Source organism: Lutjanus erythropterus, chromosome 16 (assembly GCF_056507025.1).
Source record: "Lutjanus erythropterus isolate fLutEry1 chromosome 16, fLutEry1.hap2, whole genome shotgun sequence".
Classification (NCBI taxonomy): Eukaryota; Metazoa; Chordata; class Actinopteri; order Lutjaniformes; family Lutjanidae; genus Lutjanus; species Lutjanus erythropterus.
The window spans coordinates 2,382,092-2,408,831 of NC_139332.1; the positions used below are offsets into that span (position 1 = coordinate 2,382,092).

At 39.7% G+C, this 26,740-nt stretch overlaps 1 protein-coding gene across 4 annotated transcripts in view; it reads right to left on the reverse strand.

Annotated features, from left to right (window-relative positions):
* arhgef2a (Rho guanine nucleotide exchange factor (GEF) 2a) overlaps positions 1-26,740 on the reverse strand; it is a 48,102-nt gene that overhangs the window by 11,266 nt on the left and 10,096 nt on the right. For all 4 annotated transcript variants that reach the window (XM_084738821.1, XM_084738818.1, XM_084738819.1 and 1 more), the window contains exons 2-16: positions 19,485-19,647; positions 18,254-18,321; positions 15,977-16,040; positions 15,550-15,682; positions 11,413-11,522; positions 9,341-9,484; positions 8,977-9,227; positions 7,991-8,116; positions 5,937-6,054; positions 5,623-5,699; positions 4,056-4,227; positions 3,577-3,653; positions 3,305-3,477; positions 2,408-2,475; positions 1,292-1,480 (exon numbers count right to left, since the gene is read on the reverse strand). In XM_084738821.1, the coding sequence (XP_084594947.1) occupies positions 1,292-1,480; positions 2,408-2,475; positions 3,305-3,477; positions 3,577-3,653; positions 4,056-4,227; positions 5,623-5,699; positions 5,937-6,054; positions 7,991-8,116; positions 8,977-9,227; positions 9,341-9,484; positions 11,413-11,522; positions 15,550-15,682; positions 15,977-16,040; positions 18,254-18,321; positions 19,485-19,647 (1,933 nt within the window). The remainder of the gene's footprint in view (positions 1-1,291; positions 1,481-2,407; positions 2,476-3,304; positions 3,478-3,576; positions 3,654-4,055; positions 4,228-5,622; positions 5,700-5,936; positions 6,055-7,990; positions 8,117-8,976; positions 9,228-9,340; positions 9,485-11,412; positions 11,523-15,549; positions 15,683-15,976; positions 16,041-18,253; positions 18,322-19,484; positions 19,648-26,740) is intronic.

A 26,740-nucleotide genomic window follows, 5' to 3' on the forward strand; every position in this document is an offset into this window, starting at 1 on the left:
GTGATCTGATCACAAATTAATGAAAAAAAAAAAAATGCTGAGACAGCACACATTTGGAGTAAGGATGTTAATGATTAATTCATTAATTGCTGTTAAAAATGGTGGCTGTGACACTGAGGGAAGGTGTTAACAATGAAAAATTACTGAGCTGTATGTTCGTAATATCACCAAACGAATCCATATAATGTAAAAATGTAACAGCGGCACAAACTGTCTGCATCGCGCTGTCATGGTAACCTCCATTTGGTGATGAGTCATTTTTCCCGTTTGTTCCAGATCATATTAACACTTTAAATTTACATCGTATATAATCCACACAGTAAAATAATGATGAAGCAACTACAGACACTTTGAATACTTTTTACTGTTATCTGTTTTGTCTTGGTGATATTGCAGCTCAGATCACTGATTAGAAAATTCATCATCATTTATCACAGACAGTCTTAAATCAATTACACTTATTTTATGTTGATTTGATTCAAAAACTTCACTTCCATGTCTCTGTCATCATAGGACAGTGTCAGACAGACTTCCTCATGTTTAAATCTGCTGTATGGAGTTTTATTGTTTAATGTGCAGTTTTCATGTTAGAATAAACAGCAGCATTAAGACCGCATTTAGTTGATCAGTAATTTTCTGACATCATTCTTCTTCTCCTGCTTTATTTGCAGCAACAATGTCGCTTCATTTCATGTGGAAGAAGAGTCGAATGATGCAACAAATGCCTGTTTTATGTGAGCACGCACAAAGTCTGAAGACGAAAGTCTAAGTTAACAACGTAGTTTGATAACCACCATCGTGATACCCGTTATCTCTGATTGCGGTTTTAGGCTTTGTCGATCCAGATCATTCAAAGAAAGCCTGGCTGTGTTGAGCTTGCTTTGTAGTACAGCCCTCTGGAGGACCAGGATAGGGGAAACACTGATGAATGAATGAATCAGTACTACCTGTATCAGTACTAGTACCAGGGATTGGACCTGTTTCATCATAAATATATCACAACTTTCAGCACACTGGTGCCCTTTTTTATTTTTTTGCCGCCGTCCCTCATAAAGCCTGAGTCCGCCACTGGTCGCATATGAGCATGATTAAAAATGATCAAATTGTATTTTTCTGTATTTTCAGTCAGTACCAACTGAGCTCTCACTGGAAACAAGTGCAGTGATGTTGAAATTAACAAAGTCTGATGCTGTTGTTCTGTTCAGTTGGGGTTGGATGCAGACTCTATCCACCTTCTTTGCAAACTAACAACAACAGTTCTTTTTGTTTGACAGGAAACTTGGTGTGTTACCCTCCGCTGTGGCATCCAGTAGGAGTTTCTCTGCACGGGGAGCTTGGGGTGTGTCAGCTCTGAACAGGTAGCGGGTGATGGGAGGCTGCAGGCCCTCCTGACTGCTGGTCATCTCCGCCAGCTCGCAGAACAGAGTCACCCTCTCCTGTAGCAGCTCCAGCATCTCCCGGTCCTTCTGCTGGAGGTCAGCTGTGGGGGAGGGGCAGGATTAATCAGTCAGGTATGTAACACAAACCACTGAACACATACATGAGAAATAGTGTGCTCTAGGGCAGTGTTTCCTAAACCTTTTTTCTGGGGACCCACTTTTTAAAAATGACAAATCATCGTGACCCAAATCAGACATGCATCCATGCACTCCACCTGTTCTCACGTTTGGACCTATTTTTCAACTAGTGATCAATGTGGCAATAATTTTTCCACAAATCGATTAGTTGTTTGGTCCATAAAATGTCAGAAAATGCTGATCAAAGTCCAAGATGACATGCTTAAATGTTTTGTTTTGTCAACAACCCAAAGATATTTAGTTTACTGTCAGAGAGGAGTAAAGAAACCAGAAAATATTCACATTTAAGAAGCTGAAATCAGAGAATTTAGACTTTTTTTCTTAAAAATTTACTCAAATTAAGTTATCAAAATGGTTGGCAAGTAATTCAACCTCCACCTGTCAGGTACCCCAGTTCCTATTCACTTTCAAATACTTTACGTAATTCAGTATTTTTCATTGCAGTTGAATTGCAAAAAACATGCTGTATGAACTTGATAGGCTGTATATACCCTCTTGATTCTATGTTTACTTGTAGTCAAAAATAATGCTTCATAAAGAGCTGAAAAGGGGAAGCTTCATCTGTCACTCCTGTTATCAGCCTGCAGAGTTACAGATTATGGGCTGCAGACGAGGCTGTGCACTGATGGTACAGTCAATACATTCTGCAAAAGAATTTTTATTTGTGATGTATTCTAACAAATTACTTTTTCTCAGTAGGTAACACTTCAGTGTAACTAGTTACTTTTTAATGGCAGTAATCTCGTAACGTAACAAGTTATTTTCAAGAGTAACGCTCCCCAGCACTGTTAATGCCTCATAAAAATATTCATTAATGTTGGTCTCTTCACCTTTAAGTCTCCTCAGATGGGCCTTGTATTCAGTCTCTATGAGAGGGAACTCCTCTCTTGATGGACACCTGAACACACAGAAGAACAGAACACACTGTTATCAGTCATGTGATGGATATGGAGGTTTTTGTACTTTTTATTTGCTATCCAATCTAAAGTTATACTTACTAATTATTAGAGGTGTAAAGATTTACTGAAACATTTCAGACACTGATATAAAAGGCAGAGGTACAGCAAACAGTGATACACAGCCACAGATCATATCATACTGAAGAGAGGGACAATACAGCCTAAAATTAAAAATATATATTTTTCCCCTGGCCTGCAGTGCTATTTATCCTCAGTTACTCAAGATAATCCACACACCTTGTTGTGAGCAGTTTCATGTGGGAACTACTTTCTTTCTGCAGAACCATTTCCTTTATACAAGAAACACACCAAAACTATCTTTAACATGGAATTTTGCTTAATATTGGTGATCTTGTAATGTTCTGGTATGTGCAAAGCAGTGGGCGACGTGCATCATAATATTTCCTCAGAAGAAAAGAAAATGTGATCCAGACGTCGTCATTTGGACTGTATAAAATTCCGTAACCCATTTTAAAATAACTGCTTCATTGTGATTCAGTGCTTTGATCAGTGGTCAAGTCATTCCTACAGTTAGTTATCTTGGGTAAATGAGTCATGATTTTTGGAAAGAGATGCTGGTTCTGAATTTGTCAAATGAGTACCATGAGCTCAGTGCTGTCTAGTTCCATTGTATTTGAGAGAAATCAGACATCTCTATGGCTGATATCTCCAAAACTCTGCAACTCACATCAAACCCATCTAGATACACTACAGGTCAGGGTGATTTTGGGGTGAACTGTCCCTTTAAATGTAAACAGTGGTTCATACTTGCTGACGGTGCGCTGGATGTGGCGAATCCAGACATTCTTATCCTCCTTGGAAGCAGCATGGAACTCATACATTTCAGGAGGGGAGGAGTCACTGATGAGGAACATACCTCGCTCCTGATTGGCTATATCCCTCAGTATCAGGTTCTGAAGGGACAGCACTGGAGGCTTGTCCTGGATCACACAGCAGAGAGAAGAAAAGTGAGAGAACAACATGAACAATATTTCCAGTCATCTGTGCAACAAATGATCTGTGTGAGCACATTTCCTTACCAGACATGGAAAGATAAACCTCTGATCTTTTTCCTGCAGACACACCAGGATGTCTGTCATCAACAGGACCTGTGTATCTGCACACACACACACACACACAACATGTAAACATGTGCTTATAATTTTAACTACATATTCCCAATTTAACGGCAGGATGGTCCTGTTGGCTCATGTTACGTCTCGTTGTCGAGAAGGAGACATGTTTCTAACAAGCATAAAGTGTCTCAAGACTGTCAGGACCACAGAAAGGCCTGCACAGTTGTAGTAGTTGTAGCTCTGGAGGTAATAAGACCTTGTGATGGTAGTCTTTCCAGGGCCAATGGTGACTGTCTAAAAAGCTGAATCAGAATAATAACAAAAGCATAGTAGAGACACCCAGAGCTAAATGATTGCCTTGTTCTGCATCCATGAAATCTTGTATATTGAGTCTGTAAGACTCAGAACAACACAGGACCACTGGGTATTGTGGTTCTGTGTACCTTTGAGCCTGGATCCAGGGGTTTTCCACAAAAGTGTCCCTTCATGGACGAGCTTCCGGCGGAGCAGCTCTCCAGCCTTGAAAAGTCCACCGTCCCTGACTCTGGTCTCAGCCCGTGGGTCCAGCTTGGCCTGAATCTCCTGCAGACGATGTGTTTTCTCCAGGTCCTCCATCTGCAACCAGGATAAAAGGCATCTTCCATTTGTAGTCAAAAAGAAAGTCAGCGGAGACATTTTATGTTTTTATTGTGTTGTTTCTTTTATGTTTGAAAGCTGGTCACCATTCACGTCCATTGTTTGGGAGATTCTGTAACACTGTTTTCCTGTGAAACTCCAGCAGTGTTTTGTGGACCAAAAAAACTAAACCTGACCTCCAATCAGCACGAGGGTGAGTAGATAATGACCAAATTTTCATTTTTGGGTGAACCATCCCTTTAACATTACTAGCTACAACCATTCAACAAGAGCCACTGCAAACAGTTATATAATACTGAGATGCTAATTAGGATGTACTGACTCTCACAGCTGGATGCCTTCAGTGTGCGGATAACAGAATCGGGATGCATTCTGGGACATGTAGTTGATGGACACCGTACTTCTGTAACACAGCACTGTATTGTGCAAATTATATTCTTTGCAAGCTCTTGTGAGCCACATAATATAAGTTTGACACATGTCATATATGAATCAGTGCCAAGATTAGTATGGGTCTGGGTCTGGCTGCATGTAGAGGCAGACAGGACATGTGGAAGAGATGGGGTTCATACACAGGGTCACAGATGGAATTCAAGTGGGGACTGTTAAGTGTGGTTCCATGGCATCTGTCACCAGGTTACCAGGACACCCTTAAGTGCTACTGTTTTGTCACTATTATTACATGACATTATATTCATTTGACAGACATTTAGAGGTCGTCAAAAAGTGGAATTGTAATTATCACTAAAATAATCTTGTTACTATTCTGTCTTTGTCTTGCAATAAAGGGAAAAGATACTGGTCTCAAAGAAAGTCATGGCAAGGACAGTTTGAAAAATGCTGCTGCAGCTGGACATCTATCTTATTGCTGCAGCTGGACATCTATCTTATTGCTACAGCTGGACACCTGTATTATTGCTGCAGCTGGACACCTGTGTTATTGCTGCAGCTGGACACCTGTATTATTGCTACAGCTGGACACCTGTATTATTGCTGCAGCTGGACACCTGTATTATTGCTGCAGCTGGACACCTGTATTATTGCTGCAGCTGGACACCTGTATTATTGCTGCAACTGGACACCTGTGTTATTGCTACAGCTGGACATCTGTATTATTGCTGCAGCTGGACACCTGTATTATTGCTACAGCTGGACATCTGTATTATTGCTGCAGCTGGACACCTGTATTATTGCTACAGCTGGACATCTGTATTATTGCTGCAGCTGGACACCTGTATTATTGCTACAGCTGGACATCTGTATTATTGCTACAGCTGGACATCTGTATTATTGCTGCAACTGGACATCTGTATTATTGCTGCAACTGGACATCTGTATTGTTTCCAATATGGTGCTGAGAAAGTAATTTAGTACCTGTTGGTCTATTGAACTGAGAAGTTCTCTGACCATTGAAAGAACCTCGGACAGAGAGGAGGCTTCTTCTTCATCATCTGAAAGAGAAACAAATAGGATTATTGTGGAGGTACAAGAACAGACAGTGTACAGTGTACAGAATGCCATTTATCCATCAATTTTGTCAGTCATTGAACTGCTTGTAGAATTTACTGTTGCTTTCAGAAAGATTTTGGTTGATGACAATTGCTGACATAAAACTGTTTTCATTCATTTTGGTGCAGCATTATCATGGTTGGACTGATAATAAAGTCATTGTGACTGAGCTGATTCACCAGTGGTGTTGTCCAGAATGCGCTGGATAAGGACAGGATACTTGGAGATCCGCTGAGTCACCAACAGGATGCACTCCTGAACACCATGGCAACGTAGCAAAGGTCCTCGACTAACCCGCTGGACAGGGACAGAGAGACACACAGTTGTGACAAAACGATCTTGCCTATCTTGTCACCAAATTTTACCAATTTACCAGAAAAATTAAGTCAGAGGCACATTAACAGTGTAGAGAATGTGTGGCTTCTTGTGCGTGCTCACATGGCTGCCACCAGTTCTTTAAAGCTGTATCTTTTTTCCTGTTGTTAGTTTGCCAGCAGCTAATTCTTCCTGTCATTTCAGAACCTGCTGTTCTCCCTGCCCTCCAGTATCCCTCTGTGTTTCCTGCCTTCAGCCATGAACTGACTCCCACACCCACCTCCCAGCTACAGCTTCACAGCAAGCATTCCTGCCTGCAGATCTAAGTGTTTAGAGGATCATCCAGTCAGTATGGGCTCAGCTGATTCTGATTCCACCCACAACTCTGACTGCTCAAGGTGCCACCATTCACCAGCATGAGCAACACTTCTCCTCCATTGCCTGTGGCCTGCTGGAGATCTTAGAGTCCATCCAAGGTTTTTGTATCAGGAGGGCTCTCTTTTACTGTTTTAGTATTGACCAATCATGTTTGAGCAGGTCTGATAGCATGCAGGTAAACATAGTCCAAGAATGATATGATATGTCCCCACACAGAAACTCTTTCAACTGTTCCAGTCTCATAAATATGACACTGATTTATGCATGTGTTCTTGTCTGTGGGTTCAGTGGTGTCCACAATCAACCAGAGACTGTTTTACATGAGACATACAGTTGGATACTGCAGAATTCATGTGCAAAAGGAAATTCTGAACCCTTAGATAGACGAGTAGATCAAAATGACTTAGTGTGTTTGTTTTCTATCAATTTATCTTTGTAATGAAATGTTTTTATCACTTCCAGTGTCTCCTTTATAGTTTATTTGGGAGGGCGCCCACTGAAGAATTTCAGGTGAGAAACATGCTGCTTTCACTTCAGAGACTTTTTTATGAGGCATTGCATCCACAAAAATAGGATGGACTTTCGAACAACCACTTAGGACTTTATATATATATCTTACAGAGGAGTTTTTTTTGAGTCATAAACATTTATCAGATTTTCTGTTGTAATTTTTGTAAGGTTTAACCATTTTTGGCAGGGTGATGTTTAGGTGATTTTCAAAACAACAACAACGATTCTTTAAGACTTTTTTTTCTCTCATTAAGAACATACTGAGGACACAAAACCTGCCGAGTTTGTTATGCTGCAATTTGTGTGAGGTTTACCCATGATTTTTGGGTAAAATGCCTGGTATATCAGCCATCACTAAACCTATCGACTGTCATCTGACAACAATTTAGCTTTTTATTAGCTTTTTAAAATGTATCTACATTCATATGCAGATGTCTGATTGAGTCAGTACTCAGAAACCATCCTGTGTGCCTGTGGTTTTGAAGTCTCATCAGAGAAACTGACTATGAGACACACATTATTGAAAAATAAATGTGTTTTAAAAGAGTAAACCACAGAGAACATTGGCTGAGTGAATCTGTGTGATTTGAAACACCTGTGCACTTTGCATCAGTTTATATGTTTATTCATTAGTTTATATGTCTACGTGTTTTGAGAAGCTAACTGGTTCATTAGGCTTTACAAGCTTGTGTTTTATTTTTTACTGACAGTTGCCCAGTTTGCTCAAACTGTCAGGACAATATAACCAACATGTAGAGGGAATCACATATTTGATGACACAAGTACTGTACTGACTTACACCTCAAACTAACGTTTCCCAAGGCTGTTGAAGACTGAACAGCCAAAAGCAGCACCACAGACACTGCTGGGACGGGTTGGGGCTTAATTATTAAATGTTGGGTTATTGGAAATTTATAGTTAATACACCAATAAACAACATTAGTCATAATCTACCTTTTTTCATTTGTAATGCACCACATGCTGTGCTATAAATGTATTTCTGTTGTTTTTGTTTTTGTGTCTGTCTCACCCGTATGAAGCACTGGAACCTCTTGTCTCGGGCCAGCAGTTCCTTGTACATTTTGACAGCCTTCATGTGGCGGCTGCAGAACTCTGCGTAGGTCTTCCTCATGTCATCTGCACACTGGCCTGAGAACTGACAGAAGAACACACACACAAGTTGTGTAGAGAGGAACTGATCAGAGCTGGTACCTCTCATCCAGAACTGGGTTGTCAAATAGTTATATTATATTATTTATTGTAGGGGGGAAAAGATCACAAAAAATCCATTCAAAATATGGTTCCTAAAGGGAACCTTGTGTGTTAGTGCATTGTCAGTATGTGATGAGTTGGATGAGAGTGTGTTACCAAACCTGAGCCTGTTGCAGCATTTTGGGATGTTTTTCTTCTTTTTGTCCTGGTTTTTATTGGACATTAATTCAAATTGTACCCATTTCTCAAGTATGGTTTTAAAAGTAACCATGTAGATTACAGGACAAATACTTAAGTATGAGTAAAAGTACAGAATTGAAAATCTACTCTACTAAAAGTAAAAGTAGAACCCCAAAGAACCTACTTAATTACAGTAATTTGAATATTTGTAATTAGTTACTTCCACCCCCACATATATTACTTTATAAACCTTGTTATAAGTTGTCAAGCATGGTTATAAACATTTATAAGGAGTGTCATAAAGCCTTATAATTGCATTATAATGTCTTATGAATGTGCTTATAATGCATTGACATAACCTTCAAACACAATGATCTTCATGGATATTTTTTCATTTCATTGCAAATAAAAACTGCAAGAATTCAAATACAAGTATGTAAGTAATCTAACATTCTTCATTTTTATTTCTTTCACTAGTAACATTTTAGAAAAAAGTTCTTACTGAACACATGTTCACCTCATGTTGGACAGCCGTCACAGGTTAACCTCTCATTATTCTTTCATGTAGCTGGACACTTCTGCTAACTGTAGAATTACACAAAGTCACAAAGTCATGGCAGTCACCTGCTCCAGCAGAATGTCTCCCAGCTGGTGGATGGTGAAGTTGCGGCTGGACCCCGGCTGCAGGCTGTTGTTGCGTCGCAGGAGAAGTTGTGCCAGAAAATGAGAGTGTATCCTTATCAGCTGGTCCAGGCAGGGGAACATGGCGTGTACGGTGCTGATGTCCAGCTGAAGCTCGTCCAGCATGCCCTGTCTGAACACCCTCTCCATGATCTGCAGCGTCCGCATGTGGTGCAGCTCTGTCTGAATCAGCTCTGAGACACACACACACACACACACACACACACACACATTACATTGATTGTGTGTACTGAGGAAGAAACTAAAGGTCAATAAACTGCAGAGAAACGGATGATGTTCTTGTCACCATAGATGACATCCTGCCTCTTGATGATGTTTTTGCGGTGGGTCTGCAGGTAGCTGCTGTCCACAGCCATGCTCCATGAGTCAGCCTTAAAGTCCTGGCCCTCGAACTCCATCTCCTCCAACACTGTGGTGTAGTAGATGTCTCCTAAACAAGAGAAAACCAACAGCATAAAACATCACACACTGACAGATCAATTTAGAAATCAATACTTAACTACTGAGGTGTGAAGAGACAACGGTCAAACTTTATTTAACAGTACACTTATAAGATGTAACAAGCTGTAATTTGTATCAAATTAGTCTAAAAATAGAAATAATCTGTTTTTATTAGAAAGTAAAAGAAAACACAACGTCACCCTGTAGACCCCATCAGGCTGTGGAGACCATAACATATTTATTAAATATTGTTAAGACTTTATTAGATCTTATTGGAGGGTAATTAGGGACACATTACAACAGAACTGTACTGTAAACTCAAGTGTGTTATTTCCCACTGCTAGACTCTTATTAGAACTTATTAGGTGGTAATTAGTGTTTAATAAATTTAATTATTTCTAGTTTTTTGTCTCATATAAAACAACATACAGCTTGTTAGCTCTTAGTACGGTAATGTTAACCTAATAAAGAATATATTATTTCTATATTTTGTCTAATTTGATACAAATTTTATGTCATTAGTGTACTGTAAAATAAAGTGTGGCTGAAACAACTTGATCTTTCTCTCATGCCTTTGTTAAAGGACCAATGTGTAGGATTTAGTGTCATCACCCTCCCCTTCCAAGTGTGTAGGAGAACCTACAGTGGCCACGAAACTTTCAAAAAAAATGTGAAAGGCTGTATATAGAGCCAGCGTTTATTCTAAGGCAACAAAAACACAACAGTCCTTATTTTCAGGAGCCAGTATTCCAAAAATTTTCATCCAGATCAGAATCCCTTTTTTTTTTTTTTTTTTTTTTTTTTGCTATCCGAGATCAAACTGATCTTCTCCTGGTTTTTCCAAGAATTTTCACACAGGATCATTCTGATCCAGATACCACAAGATCGGGATTACAGAATCTTGATTTGCAGTCTTTGGAGTCTTTGCGGTCAGCCTCCAACTGTTTGCCAAAGAAACACTTCATTAACACAGACATGACAATGTTGAGAGGTACATTAGTAAAATGCATTAGATGCATTAGGTACGACACACAGGCCAAACTGTTTTGTCAGCATACTACTGTTTTTATCCCTCAGTAAAATAAAGGTTCTCACTGGCCTAACAAGCATCTCTCACTGGCCATCCACCTGGTCCATCTGGTTGCAGAGCTGCCAGTGGCAGGTCAGAGTCTCTACCTGGGGCTTCGACCGCAGTGAGGAACCTTGCATCATAGCAATGTTATGAAGCCTGATACAGGTGAGAATTATGATGCACATTTCATTTTTGGAGGAAAAAATGTAAAATTCTTGTTTGAAATAGGCCCATTTTTACACAACAGCTCGAGTTTTTTTTGGTGGTCTGATTGAACATATTGGTTCATTTGTTGATTGTTTAATATGGAATGAATATTTTTTGCATGAATGATCAAGTAAATCCCATAAGCCCTATATATGTCTCTAGATCTATGTTGAATCAATGCTAAATACACTCTGCTGGAGGGATCAGGATAATCAGGATAAACTGTATCCGTATCCCAGTTTTGTAGGATCAGGATCACATATCCTGGCTTTGAAATACCCAAATTTGAAATTTAATCCTATCCGGATCATTCTGATCTGGATTAAAAGTTTTGAAATACTGGTCCCTGGTGATTACACACTAATGAAAGCATACTAATGAATATTATATTCCATGTCTGACATATTTTGCCAATAAATCCCCCTAAATCTGACATACTGGATCTTTAAAACATTATGGAAAATGCAATAAAACAGAAGTGAGGTGCCTGCCATCTTGCGAGTGCATAAAGGTAGACTTATGTTTGCAAATTGCTTTGCATTCTTGTTAAATGCAGATCTAACAGAAAATAATTTTTGGCCTAACAACTTTTTTTCGTGACACTGGAACGCAGCGAACCAAAGATGTTTTTCTGGTACCGTCATCAGTGAGAGACTCCACTGACATGGCTCTGGCCCTGAAGCTGAGGGAGTCTGTGGACTGGGACAGGATCCTGCGCAGCCCCAGAGGTGAGTCATCATTCAGGGTCCTACAACACACACATACAGAGACACACACATGTTCACGTTCACATTACATTAGACTAGTGTGTAGGTGGGCCTTGAGAGGTCATGAAAAATAAAAATAAATAAAACATTTTATAAATTTGAAATTACTATACAATATTTATATACTTTTTTAAATAATCAGAACTAATAAAGCAAAGCCATGAGATTTAAATTACATGTTATTCTTCATTTATCTGACCTAGTTTAATCAGATTTTCAGATTTCAAATCGGGCCCTACCCATATCCACAACACTCACCCTGACTGTTGGAGAATTAATGATTAAAGACAACTTTAAATAACTTAATCATCTGTATGAGATGAACGACAGGGAAAATGCTGACACCACACAGTGTGTGGGAGAAAGAACCACAGAACCATAAAATATAGCAGTAGTGGTGAGCAGTTTTGTTTATTTCATTGCTTAACTCTGTCGTACTGTTGCAGAATTAATGGTTGAAGACAACTTTTAATAAAAAGTTCCTGATTTATAATTAAGCCTGACATGTGTTGACCTGATTGGCTTCAATGCCCTTCAGATTAGAATGTTCTGTGTTGTTTCTGTCTGATACACAGATATCTTGAGCCTTGGATAAAGTCCTAACAGCGTTTGTGACATTGACATTGTTGCTTATGTAATGGAACGTCCTCCTGTATAGTGTCCTGATGATGTCTGATTCTGTATGACATGAGACATACATATTATCATCACCAATCCAGGGATTTGTGGTTTACTAGATATTATATAGCCTGATATTTGCTACAGAGTTCACAGCTGTCTAAAACATTCTCATCCCTGGTTGTCAAATACTCATGCTGCCCTCAGGACCTCATACAGATGTCAGATGGCCTTTAGTATCTATATGAGACACATCTGCCAGAAGGCCTTTTTACACATGGTTAACGATGTGAAACAATCACAGTTTGGTTAGGTTTAGGCACCAAAAATACTTGGTTAGGTTCAGGAAAAGACCATAGCTTGGGTTAAAATAAGTATGTTCTGTAACATTGTGTTGTGTAAGTAAGAAAGTAAGTATGTAGTAAGTATGTAAAAAGTAAATCATGTTACACAAGGTTATGTTCTGTTAAATTTAGATTGGTGTTGACTTTGGGTTTCAAACAGGAAACAAACCCTGGTCTCCTGGGTTAACAGTTCTGTGTTTACTCTCAGTCTTTATGCTACATCACCTGACCTGGATGGTTTACACTGAAGTTACTGAGTTACCTGAATGCCTGGTGTGTCTCATACATGCATGAAAGGTTACACTGTGCGTCTGTATGAGATGAACTTGCTGAAAATCTTCCATGCACTCAGTTAAAATGCTGACACTACTTCATGTTGTGAGTTACATGGACTTCAGAAGCATAAAATATTGAAGCAGTGGTGAGCAGTTTTATTCATTTCATTGATTCATCGCAGCTTGTGTCTGTGATCAAGTGAAAGCTGAGCCACTTTTGGTTTCATTATGTCAACTTAAAATGGAGAAGAAATGAAAATGGGCTGGCTCGGTGGTTCCCAAACTTTTTCTGGCATGCCCCCCTTCAGAAGCTGAAAAAAGCTCACACCTTCCCACTTCACAATTAATATCATTAACAATAGGGGTGTAATGATTCACACATTCTTCTGATGCATCAGGCTTTAATGTGTAAGATATGGTTACATCAATTCAGATGGTCTGTAGCAATAAAAAGTGTATCGATACATCTCATTCTCCCCCTGCCTCTGCCTGCACTGCCCCCCCCCCCCCCCCCCCCCCCCCCCTTCAGTTCCTCAAAACAGACAATGAAAGAACTGACCTTGCACCGCATTGCATCACCAAACTTTCAGAACTTTCATAAAGCATGTAATAAGTTTGTGTTTTATAAGAAAGATGAGAAACAATGATGGCCTCTGACCCACAGGGACGTCATGTCACTGTGAGAGCAGGTAACACGGAGCATCACTGTTTCTCCACACCGCACTTCCTCTACACAATCAAATTCAATCAAAACCACAGCACTCTTTATGTAAAAAAGAGCAGCAGATCATCTTCCTGCAAAAATACATTTTAAGCAGTTTTGAAGTTTGTTCACAGATTCTCATTTAGGCTACAGTATCTCACTTATTGTACCTGGATTTAGTAAATCTATCGAGATTTCTTCTTCCCTCTAATAGTACCATACATATATAGCATTAATAGGATCAAAATGTAAAGATTCACACATTGCATTGTATTGCACTGTATTGTGACAGAGCTGAATCATATCATACTGAATTGTTAGTTATTTAAAAATTTCTAAGATGCATCATAACGTTGAACATGTACTGAGACAAGAATCAAATCATCTCAGTCAGTGAGATACACACCCCTAACAATAACAATTAACAATAACTAGAGAAGGAACTGGGCTAGACCATACCTTACCCCTGGGTAGGGCTTCTAAGAGAAATGTACCTTAGCTGCCCATGCCTTAAGGTTAACAAGTGTGCACATTTATAGGTGTCAACTTGGGCTGAACATCTGGGGCAAAAACAATGTTGGCCTATGTAATGTTAGATTGTGACATGTGAAAAGGAGTAGGGATTGATATTTTTCCCCAAAATGAGACATTTTCTGTCCTGGGAATGGACGACTGGAAGTCGAGGGGCAGATCATATATATCACATATATCCCACATATATGTATATGTGTATAAGGCCTTCATATAGCCTAAAATGTGGCCAGAACACGTTATTAAATTTTATGCATTAGATTTTCATGTCATTCACTTGCACTCAGACTTCAGAGTTTCAATCTTATACATTTCCATCCAGTCAAAACTTTTCATATATTTAAATTGAGGTAGATTTGTCCAAAAGTGTGGTGGCAGCTGGAGCGGCAAGGCATCTTTTATAGGTGGCAATTGCCACCCCATGCCACCCCTCTAGATCTGCCCCTGCTTTAGTCTAATATCTGGTGGTATTAATAATGAATAATTATTGAGGCAGAAGAATGCCTTTTCAACATTAATCAACAAACAAACATAATATAAACTGCACATGCTGCATGCAGTTTGCCCTTCACTACAGCACTATGTGCTCACTGCCTTTGATCTGTCACTGTCTGTCTAATCAGCTTCATGGAAGTGATATTTGACAATTATCCATATTATAAACAAATTAAATTTGATACTTGATGTTTTAAAAGTCATTCTATTAAGCTGAGACAGATTCCATACTCTGTTCGCATTCAGCAGCTCTTGCATTTCCAGCAGAAGGCTGGCAATGTGTGCGCTGATATGTTTGATAGAGTTGGCATAATAAAGTTAATGATGACTCAAAGTTCAAAAGAAAAACTCTTAAAAGCTCTCACTCACTTGGTGTGAGATTTCAGATGGATGCTACTGGAGATTTTGGCGGTCCTTCTTCAGTGAGAGGCGCATTACACCACAGCCAACTTTTGATGGTAAAGCTATCATATGCTGCCATCTCTGCTAGTATTTTGCCCAGAATTATTTTGGATAAAGTATGAATCCAGTGTTCTTGAAGGTTTAGGCTTTCATTTGGATTTTTGTCTGAGACTCCAAAACTCCAGTTCAGCACATCTGATCCTGCCTTACAGTGCAGCGTCTGGTTTGCTTCATTGTTTAATATTTTGACATATTTCCACACAAATGCGGTGGCAGACATCATGTTTTGTTAGTCTGATTCAGATGGTAGAGGCACAAGTTACTGAAGTGACTGCCTTAATAGTCAATAGTGTTTGATTTCATGGAGCTTTATTTAAAGCGCTCGGTGTGCTTGGCCAGTAACACACAGAGCAGCAAAATACACACTAAGCCTCACTGTTTAAATTAAATGCTATGATTAGCTATCAGTGGTCCTTTCAAATGTCAATGATATTTATCAGTCTATGGCAACTCTACAAATGTTTCTTTACTGCTTGCCTTAGGATTTGGGAGGCATTCCACCCCAATGTCCCCCCATAGGTGGCATCTATGTGCAAATTATATTGTACTGTAGCTCCTGACCAGTGAAAGTGAGGCTCACCCTGAAATGTTGTTGGTGGAGACACTCTTGGACAGGGACAGGCTGGAGCGACCACGGCGGGATCCCAGCAGGGTCTGTCGGAAGCTGTCAGAGGGGTAGATGGCTGAACTGGGACGCTCGCGCATTCCTGGAGCTGAGGAATGAAAAAAATATTGCAGGTAGAAGGAGGGAGAACACGACAAGTACGGAGAGTGACAAGAGAAAGAGATGTAGGAGGAAGAGAGTACAATGACAACCAGAAGAGCATGTTTAGGAGGAAGATGAAACAAACAGGAGTAGGAGGCAGAGAAAGGGGAGTTTGATGATGAAGAAGAGAGCAACATTTTGACAGAGAGAAAAAAAAAGAAAAAAAAGAAAAAAATATGAATGATAAAAGGGGCAAAGGGAGAATATATTCATTGTCTGTGTGTGTCAGGAAAGTTCTTACTTTTTGTGCGCAGTGTGACATTCTGCAGAGCTGAGTTATTCCTCATCAGGGCCGTCTTCTGCTGCTGTGGTCATAATACAGGACACAAATCAGCATGTAGCATCTACAACTGTGTTTTACTTCTGTCAGTGTCCTCACAGTTTGAGTCTTAAATTCAGTTTCCACAGTGCTTGAATTATGACATTCAATACTAACCATGATTTGTCTTTAAAGATATATTCCACTGATTTTGTTTGTTTGTCACCTAATAGTCAGGGGTCTTTCTAGAAGGGGAGGCTGGGGTTGCACTGGCCACCCCTGAAATCTGATTTGCCATCTCATTATCCTCAAGTATGATTGGCTATCAGCCCAGTGAGAGGCAGGACCTCAGTTTCAAGCAACTGTTCAATGTGTATGTGTGTTCATTTGTATGTAGCCTACTTTTAATTTTTTTTAGGTTAATTTACATTATGGATCATTTTACAACACATACTCATAGTTCCCTTTATGCTACTTACAAAAACAAAAACCATACACAAAAAACTACATAAAGCCAATGAGTGATTAAATAATAGATCATAAAAATTATTAGGTAGGATGCTGAGTCACACAGCATGAGGGAGGGGTTAGAATTGATGTACAACTGATATTGATTTCTGATGGCTTAAAAAAATGAAGTATGTAATGATCATTTCCATACAGGCTGGAAGTTTTTGTACATTGTCACAGTCCCGTCACAGGGATGTACGATGACTATGACACATAAATCAATGTACATTACTTAGCTGCAGCCAAGCCCGAGCTTTATAAAAATAATCAGTAAAAGGATCCTAAATCTTAACATATTATGTGTGTGTATGTATGTGTCAGATGATCATCATAATCATCCTATAACATTTAAGAATGATTTTCAGGTCCTCCTCCTAACATAGAAAGCCCTTAATGGACCAGTAGGATCAAGTTACATTTCTAACTCCTTAGTTCCCTACTTGTCTCCAAGAACACTGTTATTATCTGCTGCTGGTTTATTAGAGGTGCTAAGAAACAGCTGGTAGACAGGGATGCAGCCTGTGTCAGTTAAGCAAAGAAAGCTGAAAACGAATCTCCTCACTTTTCCCTTTAACTAGCTCTGACTTCCATGATACAGGCCTCAGAATCTGCTTTGCATTTTGCTTCACACTTTGCACTTCTTTTAAAATGTTCTCTAATTTTATTATTATTAGTAGTAGTATTAGTATTAGTATTATTATTATTATCGACCCATTATTATCATTATCATTATTATTATTATCCTATTGAGTTTTATTTTCCATCTTATATTATGCATTCTATTTTTATCCTTTTTTTTATCTTATGAATATTGTTATGTGGGTTTTATCCATGTGAAGATGCATTCTATGTATTTTATTCTTATCTTATTTTTATATGTGGGTCTCATTTTTCATCGTATTTTATATTACTTATTACTTTTTATGCTCATTCATTACTATTTTATTATATTAGAAAACTTACCAGCACAGGAAGCTACATGCCTCTGTTGTTGTTTAGTGTAATATTCAAATGTTATTAATAAAGCAGTGTATATTGAAGTGCATGGAAATTTATTGATTTGTTTTTTATTTTTTACTATGATATCAACTTGGGTTTCGAGAATCATGGAATTTCACTGAAACTGGTATCAGCTACTACATTTCTTGTATTGTGATCAGGCTTGGGGAGTAACAGACTACATGTAACAGAATTACGTAATGTGGATACAAAAACACAGTAATTGTATTCCATTACAGTCACAGATAAAAATAAGTAACAGATAAAGATACATTTAGTAAAAATGGAAATTATTAGTAGGATGACAACTTTAAAATACCTTTTAAAACAAAGAATGATAGGTGCAGTGCGCACACATTACAGCACTTCACAAATCTCACAACACCACTCTGAAACCAGTTCATCTTACAGTCAGTTCATTATCATGACCTCTAGTGTAAAAATGCTTCACTGGGTGTCTGTAGCTGAACAGACTAATGAACCTACAACAAACATAAAACACTATACTTGGCTAAACAGTTTCACCATATTTTACACTGAAGTAATCCAAAAGTAACTGAAAGTAATCAAGTTACATTACTTAAATACTGTGATACTTAGATGATGTTACTGACCACATTACTGTATCGGAATATATTTTCATATATTATATATTTTCAAAGTAAACCTCTCAACCCTGATTGCGACATCTCTAGTAACATCTGTCAATAAATACAGTTGTGATGATTTGTGGTGTGGCCTGTGTCTTACCCTCTGTTTCATTTTGGCACAGTTTGGCAGCGTGTCACGGCAGCGGTTGTGGATAGTGACGTTGCATGCTGGAAAAAATAAAAACACATAAGCAAACAAAGAGCACAAAATGTCATGTCTTTCTCTCTTTACATTACACAAACCATTACACAGGTATTTTCACACTCTTTCAGTGTGCATCTGTGTGTGTGTGTGTGTGTGTGTGTGTGTGTGTGTGTGTGTGTGTGTGTGTGTGTGTGTGTGTGTGTGAGTACTCTCAAAATGGCTCTGCTTTGACTGAGAGTGTTTTGTTTAAGTAGACACACAGAAGATAATGCCATCTACAATTAAATGCAGTTAGCAGTTAGCTTTCAGTAGTAACAAGTAGCTTTCTGTCCACCATGAAACTCTGTAAATCACCTCAGTACTGTACTCTGTGAAGATGTAACATTTAATGACATCCTTATGACAAGTCCAAACTGTACCACTTTAGTTGAGATCAAGGAAAATATGTATGACGCAGTTATTGTAACACAAATATAATGGTCTCATGACAGCCAGTGCTATTACCAACAACATATGACAGCAATGTCAACACATAAAGGACCAGTGTGTGGATTTAGAGGCATTTAGAAGTGAGCTTGTAGACTGCAAACACCTCGTCTCATCCTCCCTTTCCAAACATGTAGCAGAAAGCATGTGAAAGACGTTATTGTGGTGTCAATGGAAGAGGACCCACACTCTCTGTAGACCCCTGTAAAGGGCTCATTCTAAGGTAACGAAAACACAACAATTCTTATTTTCAAACGATTATACACAATTGAAAATACTTATGAATAACTGATTACATTTCTAACATATTCTGCCAATAGATCCCCGTAAATGTTACACACTGGACCTTTAACTTTGATAATTAAGCCTGTTGTGGATTATGTCGTCTTAGTTAATGTCAAGTTGTCATAACAAGGACATTTCAAACAATGTCAACTTTGCATTCAAATTACATAATTAACTGAATAACTGACAACAGACAAGCGTCATAAACATTCATAAAGACTCCTTCATGTTCATGACAGGTGTTGGTTATGACTTTGTCATGTCAATCTTATGCACACCCCTTCAGATAAAGTGTTACCATTATCAGTACTCTGAAACAGTGACTGAACTGAACTGACCCAACTCTTTTTTCTGCATTTCTCCTCACCTCTCAGTGTATATGAAGAAGATGGAGGGCAGTATGTGTGTTACTCACTGGGGCAGCTGAGAGCCTCTTTGGCAGTGATACTCTTGTTGCATGCTGAACAGAGCGTGGTTCCTGACACTGTCAGTGAGGTGAAGAGGTGACCGTTGCTGTAACGTGCCTCCCTCTCCCTTGCCGCCTTCTCTCGCTCCCTCATGCGTTCTCTCTCTTTGTTCTGGAAAACAAACAAGGGAAAATATGAAAAATACTTATACCTGTATTTGTTTCCAGAATATTATTTAAATCTTAACACCGGGAAATACAGCCTTTAACATTCAAATTGTGACTTAAATTTCACAAAAAACTGCTGCATTAATACAAAACAGAAACCAAAAAAAAAGTAGGGCAACTAACAATTACTTTCTTCTTCCAGTAATGTCGATAATCTTTTTGATCAATCAATCAGCCATTCAGTCCACAAAATGTCAGGAAATTATGAAAAATCTCAGTGCCTTCCAAAGCCAAATATGACGTCCCACTCACAACCCAAAGACATCCAGCCTGCTGTCTAAGAGGACCAAAGAGTCCAGCAAACAGAGAACTTAAACTTTTCTTAAATAGAAGCACTCAAACTGATCAATCGATCATCAAAATAGAAAAATTCAATAGCTGACAGCTACTCAATTGAAGATGAGAAAAAAAAAAGAAAAAAAAGCAAACACACAAAAGGAAATCTACACAAAATCAAGAGAATATTAATTACAGGGCAAAATATAACAAGCACTTTGAAGAAATATAAAAGTTACAAATATAACGATTGGAAATGTATTCTCCAAAGACATTAGTCATCTTGATCATCTGTTAAATCTAAATCCTTAACATCATTGATAAATGGTCATGTACTGCTTAGCCCTTAGATGTAGGTCATCCTATCTAAAGGAACTGTGCAGTACATGTTTTCATATACAGCAAGCTGTGGGCTAGAAATGCTAGGGATGGACGTTTCAAGTCAAAATGTTTTAAGATATTCACTGGGTCCCATTCGACAATTATTCGAAGACCCCCGCCATCATGCACAACCACAGACCAATTTCCAGACAGCAGCAACACACACGCGCACGCACGGAAGCCGGGGCAGAGGACCCCATACTCTCATGATATAGTTGCTTCAAACGAGGTTACGTCCACACAGTGTCTCCTAGCTGTCGCACAGTATTACACAATTAGTCCAACAGCACCCAAACCTCTAGAAATAGCCATGTTAGCAGCATAGTAGCGCCAAATTCAACAGGATAAGCTACGGAGCAAACACTAAAACAACACAAACATGGCAAACTTAGACCATTCCAGCCTGCAGTCGGGTCACAACCGCCAGTATTTATCCATCATTGATCTTGAACTGATACTGGCAGGTGCTTATTAAGAAAGCAGTCAGACGGAGTAAAATCCACACTCATGTTGTCTTCAAAAATAGAACACTTTTTGTTCACTGAACTGTCTTTGTGTCCTCTGAGGCTGGGGCCTGATGTAATGACTTGTGCTGCTTCTCTGACATGGTGTCAGGTAATTTGAAGACAGTAAATGTTCAGTAACCAACCTGTCACTTTGAAAATCCTGGGTCCCTTACTCTTTCTGCTGTACATCAATGATCTTCACAATGTCTGTAAATACTCAAATTGTTTGCTATATGCCGATGACACTGTCCTTTTTCTTCCTGACCCAGATCCTAATATTGTAAACTCTAAACTCTGCTCTGTTGAATGCTAACCATTTAACTATTAATGTCAAGAAAACAGAATGTATGTACTTCCACTCACCTAAGAAATCTATATTCATCTCAGACCCAATTCACTTTGCTAGTCATAAGCTATCCATTACAGAAACCTATAAATATCTTGGAGTAGTTCTCGATCCACATCTCACTTACCGAAATCATGTTCTTTATTTAACAAAGAAGCTCAACCAGAAACTGTATGTATATACCAAGATCAGACCATATCTTACCAATGTTGTCTCTAACACGAATCTTCATGCACTAATTCTCTCAACAATATCTTACTGTCTTCCAATCTGGTCCCTCACCACAAAGGAAACTATTAGTTTACTACAAGTTTATAAGATTCATGGTAAATTTCCCCTCTGGACTCACCACTGCACTGCACTTTCACATTCTAATGCCTTGACCTTTAAAAACTATACAAATAATCAGGCTATGAAATTTTATCATTGGATTCAAAACACGTCTCCAGTCGTGTCCAACAGTCTCCCAAGCACTTATCCCAGTACCAGCTTACAAAAATAGCTACGGTCAGAGATAATTTTTTTGCACATATACCCAACTTTGGAATGAGATACCATATTATATTAGAACAATAAACAGACATATAAACACTATCTGATGAAAGAATAAACTTGCAACTACTAACTTAATCCATAACATGTGCATAATTCATTCAAGTCCCTGCCTCTTCGTGTCTTGTGTTGCTGTTTGTTTTTGTTGACTGTTACTGTTTTGTGATGTGTTTCTGTCTTTCATGTGCTGCAGAACAGGAACCTGCTGTAAACCAGTTTGTAACTGAGTCAGGCTCGATTAATTGTAACTGTTTGTTATTTGTTACTTTTAATCTTTTCCTGTATAATAAAATAAATAAATAAAATTGTGAAAATCATGACCCATCCCTAATAAATGCTTGTTCATTTTTGTTTTGCTTTGTTCATGTTTCTCTGGATATACACCCAACTGAAAAAATGTCCAGTAAAGTTTGTTATGAAGTTGTCTTCTCGATTATAACTCTTAACTCTTCCCAGAATCTGTTCATCTTTCTGCACTGCAAATTTTACCTGTATTTCTGTGAATGTCACAAAGCACGTCAGATTAAATGGGATGTTTATTAAGAGAAAGCAGGATTTATGCACAGAATCTGCTTACTGACCTCTGTCAGAATCAAACTTATTGCTTGTGCTATAGACTGATGGGACTGAAAAATGAACAGGCTTTCATGAATATAACATTACTGCTACACTGTATCTGTGTCAGACTACCTGTGGGCAAATTACTGCACCATTCACGGTTGTGATATTACGATCAATTGTGAACTGGAGAAGAGTTGACATTCACTGGAGGGATGTTAAGCACAGTTACACACAGACAGAGAGCTGAAAGGTCAGAGACAAAAGCTGTGTGCCTGCAAAGTGCAGCTGGACACAAAAAGCATTTCCCTTCTCATAGTGTGCTTGTCTGCACTCTCCCATAACCCACTGCTGTCAGCCCTGCTGCTCACTCTCAGAGCGGTATTGATGAGAGTGAGTGAAAGTCTGTTGGGCAAATCATGCTTTTAGTTATTGGTGACGGACAAGTCTAAAGTTTGTGTAAAGCAAGTTTGTCACACCACAGAATCGTGTTATTAACCACTGTGTCTCAGTGTCAAACACCACTATGACATGAAACCACCTGAAACATGGATGCTCAGTCTAGCAGCTTTATTGGACATGTTTGAGCCACCAGAGCCAGTGGACAGAGACAGGACGGTAATTTTTTTTTCTTCTGTTTCAAGTTGTTGGAGCTGAAGTGAGCTGAACTGAACTGAGAGAGTCACTGAAGGCACGTTGAAGGCACTAAAGTTGGGAAGGGTGAGGGGAGCTGAGGTGGTGTAGTCTGTGTGTCTGTTCATGGGGCTCATATAGTTTTTGGGGACGATGGCTCTGGCACGTCACCGAGCCATGTTTCAGATCCCCTCAAACATCCTGAACAGAGAAATAGTGAAAACAGTTTACTGGTCTAATTCTACAATTCAGTACTACACAGTTCTCAATCTTTTCATGGTTCCAGCAACTATTTTCTAATAGAATGAGTTTAGAAGAAAAATTATGAATTCTCTTCACACCGACTTTAATAATCTGCCGGAAGATTCATTCCCAATGCCTCTATGAACTAACACTCCATTAATCATGGCTTCCCCTCAGTTACAGCACAGCCTGAATGCCATCAAACCAAAGGCGCTGGTTGTGTATTTAGGAGGAAGCAGCAGAGCAACTATAAACACCTGAGAACTGACAAAACACTACCTTTAACACCTCAAACAGCTGAAGAAATTCTATCTACATCCACACTACTGCACTGTTGTTTTAATGCACAAGTTTTGCAATGATTCCACCTAGCAGAGAGAAACATTGGGACCAGCCTCCCTGAAATCACTTCTGTCTATACCAGCCGCTGTCTGAGGAGAGTGCACAATATCCTGCAGGAGAGTGCAGCACACCCTGCACATCACCTGTTTCACCTGCTGCCTTCAGGGAGAAGAGGTCCATCCTGGCCAGGACCAGCAGACTGAGCCACAGCCTGTACCCCCAGGTAGCAAGGCTGCTTAATGAGCACTTAACCTTTTCCTGGTATCTTACTGTTTCCTGTTTACACTAGCTCACACATACCCAGTGTACATGAATGGTCATGTTACAGCCTTGTTAGTATGGATGGAGATTATTCCTGAAACAGTACCAAATGCCCATCTGGAGGGAGACCATTTTTATTTGAAACAGCATTTTCAAACAAAATCTCCACCAGTCTACATTATACTTCCCTACATGTATCCTGAGCTTAAAGTATTACAGTGACTGCTGTCAAAGTAGCTGAGACTGACCAGTTTCTCTGTTGATATTACTCACCTTATTGACTTGACGTGTGGGAGGTTTTCTTTTGGTGTGTGAACTGAGGTTTGCATTGACTCTTTATCTGTGGAGGACATTCCTGGTAAACATCCCACATCCCATGAGCCTATTGCCTCTTCTGACTCCATGCCAGGATGATTTCACCAATAATGGTTCCTTGGGATCTTTGTCAGAGATCCATTTACTTTTCTGCAGATTTTGTTGATTGTAATGCTAAAAATGTATGCTGTGGGTCTACCAAGCATAGATCAATCAATCCATCCTTTTCCAGGCTCAAGTTGCATTGGCAGCAGGCTAAGCAGGGCAATCCAGATGTCCCTGTCCCCAGCAACACTTTCAGGCAACACTAGGCATCCCGAGGAGTTCCTAGGCCAGATGAGATATGTAATCCCTCCAGTGAGTTCTAGGTCTACCCTGGGCTCTCCTGGAAAACCTCCCAAGGGGAGGCGTCTTAATATGCCGCACCAATCCACCTGCCAATCTCACACTCCATTTTTTGTCACTCATGAACAAGACCCTGATACTTTAACTCCTCCTTTTCCTGCAAAGAACTACAGACTCAGACTTGGCAGTGCTGACTCTCATCCTGGCTGTTTCATAGTCAATTGCAAACCACCCCAGTGTGTGCTGAAGGTCACAGTCTAATGAGGTCAACCAAATCTCAGCACCTGAAAAAAAGCAAAGACACAATTCTGAGGTTTTCAGACCAGACACTCTCCTGACCTTGGCTGTGCCTTGAAATCCTGTAAGTGAATATCACAAACAGGATCAGAGACAAGAGTCAGCCTTGGTAGATAAAATACCCACAGAAAACGTGCTTGACTTTGCATCAAGGATATGAGTACAGCTCTACAAGGACCAGATCATGCATGGGAATGGCCCCGGCCCCCATACTCCTGTTTTACCCCCCACAGGATTTTTTAGGGGGTATGTGTTTTAAGCCTTCTCCATGTCCACAAAACACATGTGGCCTAAATGATCGAACCCCCATGACCCCACTGATCCTGCAAGAGTAAAGAGCTGCTCTGTTGGTCCACTGTTCCATGGCCTGGACAGAATCTGTTCCTCCTGAATCTGGGATTTGACAATTGGACAGAACCTCCTTGCCAGCCCCCTGGAGTAAACTTGAGCAGTGTGATACCATGATAATTAAAGCACACCCTCCATCCCCCCTTTTTGAAAATGGGAACCACCACTGCCACTCCACAGGCACTGTCCCCGACCTCCATGCAATACTGAAGAGACCTCACCCCAACACTGTCAAGGGTGAACCTAGTAGTTTCTTGACTACCTCAGAGACCTCTGACAAGGATGGTGGTGAAGCTTCCCCTGAGTCTTCAGACTCTTATCTCCCTCTCAGATGACATGTCGGTCGGGTTCAGGAGTTCCTCTAAGTGCAGTTCCTCAATCCAGCAGCCACATAGAAGTCAATAAACCACTCTGGTTCAGATCACGCAGGCAATTCCTTCCAATCACACCCCTCCAGGTTTCTCCATTGTTGCCCATATGAGCGTTGAAGTCTCCCAGCAGATTCAGGATGCCACCCAGAAGGCCTGATACTCCAAACTGCTGTTTGGCACTGCGATGGCCATGCCGGCTTTTTTGTTGTTGTTGTTGTTTTTGTTTTTGTTTTTTTGTGCTTGGACTCCTTTGTCCACGACAGGCATGTACGGGGGGAGGGAAGAACCCAAAACAGTGGCAGTGAAAAAAACAGTGTGAGCATCCCCACAGCCACCTGGCACCTCTCACCCTGGGCAATTCCAGAAAAGCTCCTCTTCAGGATTTTGTTTCCAGAACCAGTGCTGTGTGTAGAGGTGAGCCCAACTGTATCCATTTGGTACCACTCCACCTCCTGCATCAGCTCCAAGTCCTTTACTGAGGGGCGACATTCCACGTCCCTAGGACCAGTCACCACTGCCAGGTGTCAGCACATCTCCTCTCCACCATCGTAATTCAGTCTTTCACTTCTATGTCAACAAGAACTGCTAGGAGCCAAAGCAGCAGGACTTTTCATGATGTAGATGTGCCAGAATATAAACAAGCAGGCTAAATATACCAAGGTGAAGTTCAATATTCAGGCACTCAGCAGTGCTCATCCTCAATAACTTTTCATCTGTTTTCAGCAGATCAGTTCTACAGTGTGGAAGAAAATGTGTCTGATGCTCCACAGATTATGTTATGGTTATCTCATGTTCTGATACTGAAGCCTGACACTGCACATGACATTACAGAAGACAGAAATCTGTGCTTTCTTTCATTATATACACCAGTCGTCTAGTTTTTTAAAGAAGAGACTTGTATCTTCCCAGTAATGCCTTCACTGAATTTCTATTTTGACCATTTACAGTCCTCTACAATGAAGTCAGTGTAAGGTCACTGACATTTTCCTGTGTTCATTTGTGTCATCTGTTTGTGTTATTTTTCTTCTTAGCTGAAGATTTCTACTCAGAAAAGAAGAAGCTCTCATGATGATCACATGAACACAGTAAAAGCAGAAGTTGGTATAGACAGATTTCCACATCTTAACTATGGATGGCCTCTAACTTTTGATGAACTAGACTAGACTAGAAAAATGTTTAAGAACTGGAAAATGGATCTTGAGTTTTCACTCCTACCATCACTAATTTGAGGGTATCATAATATGTATATGCTAAAAAAAATAG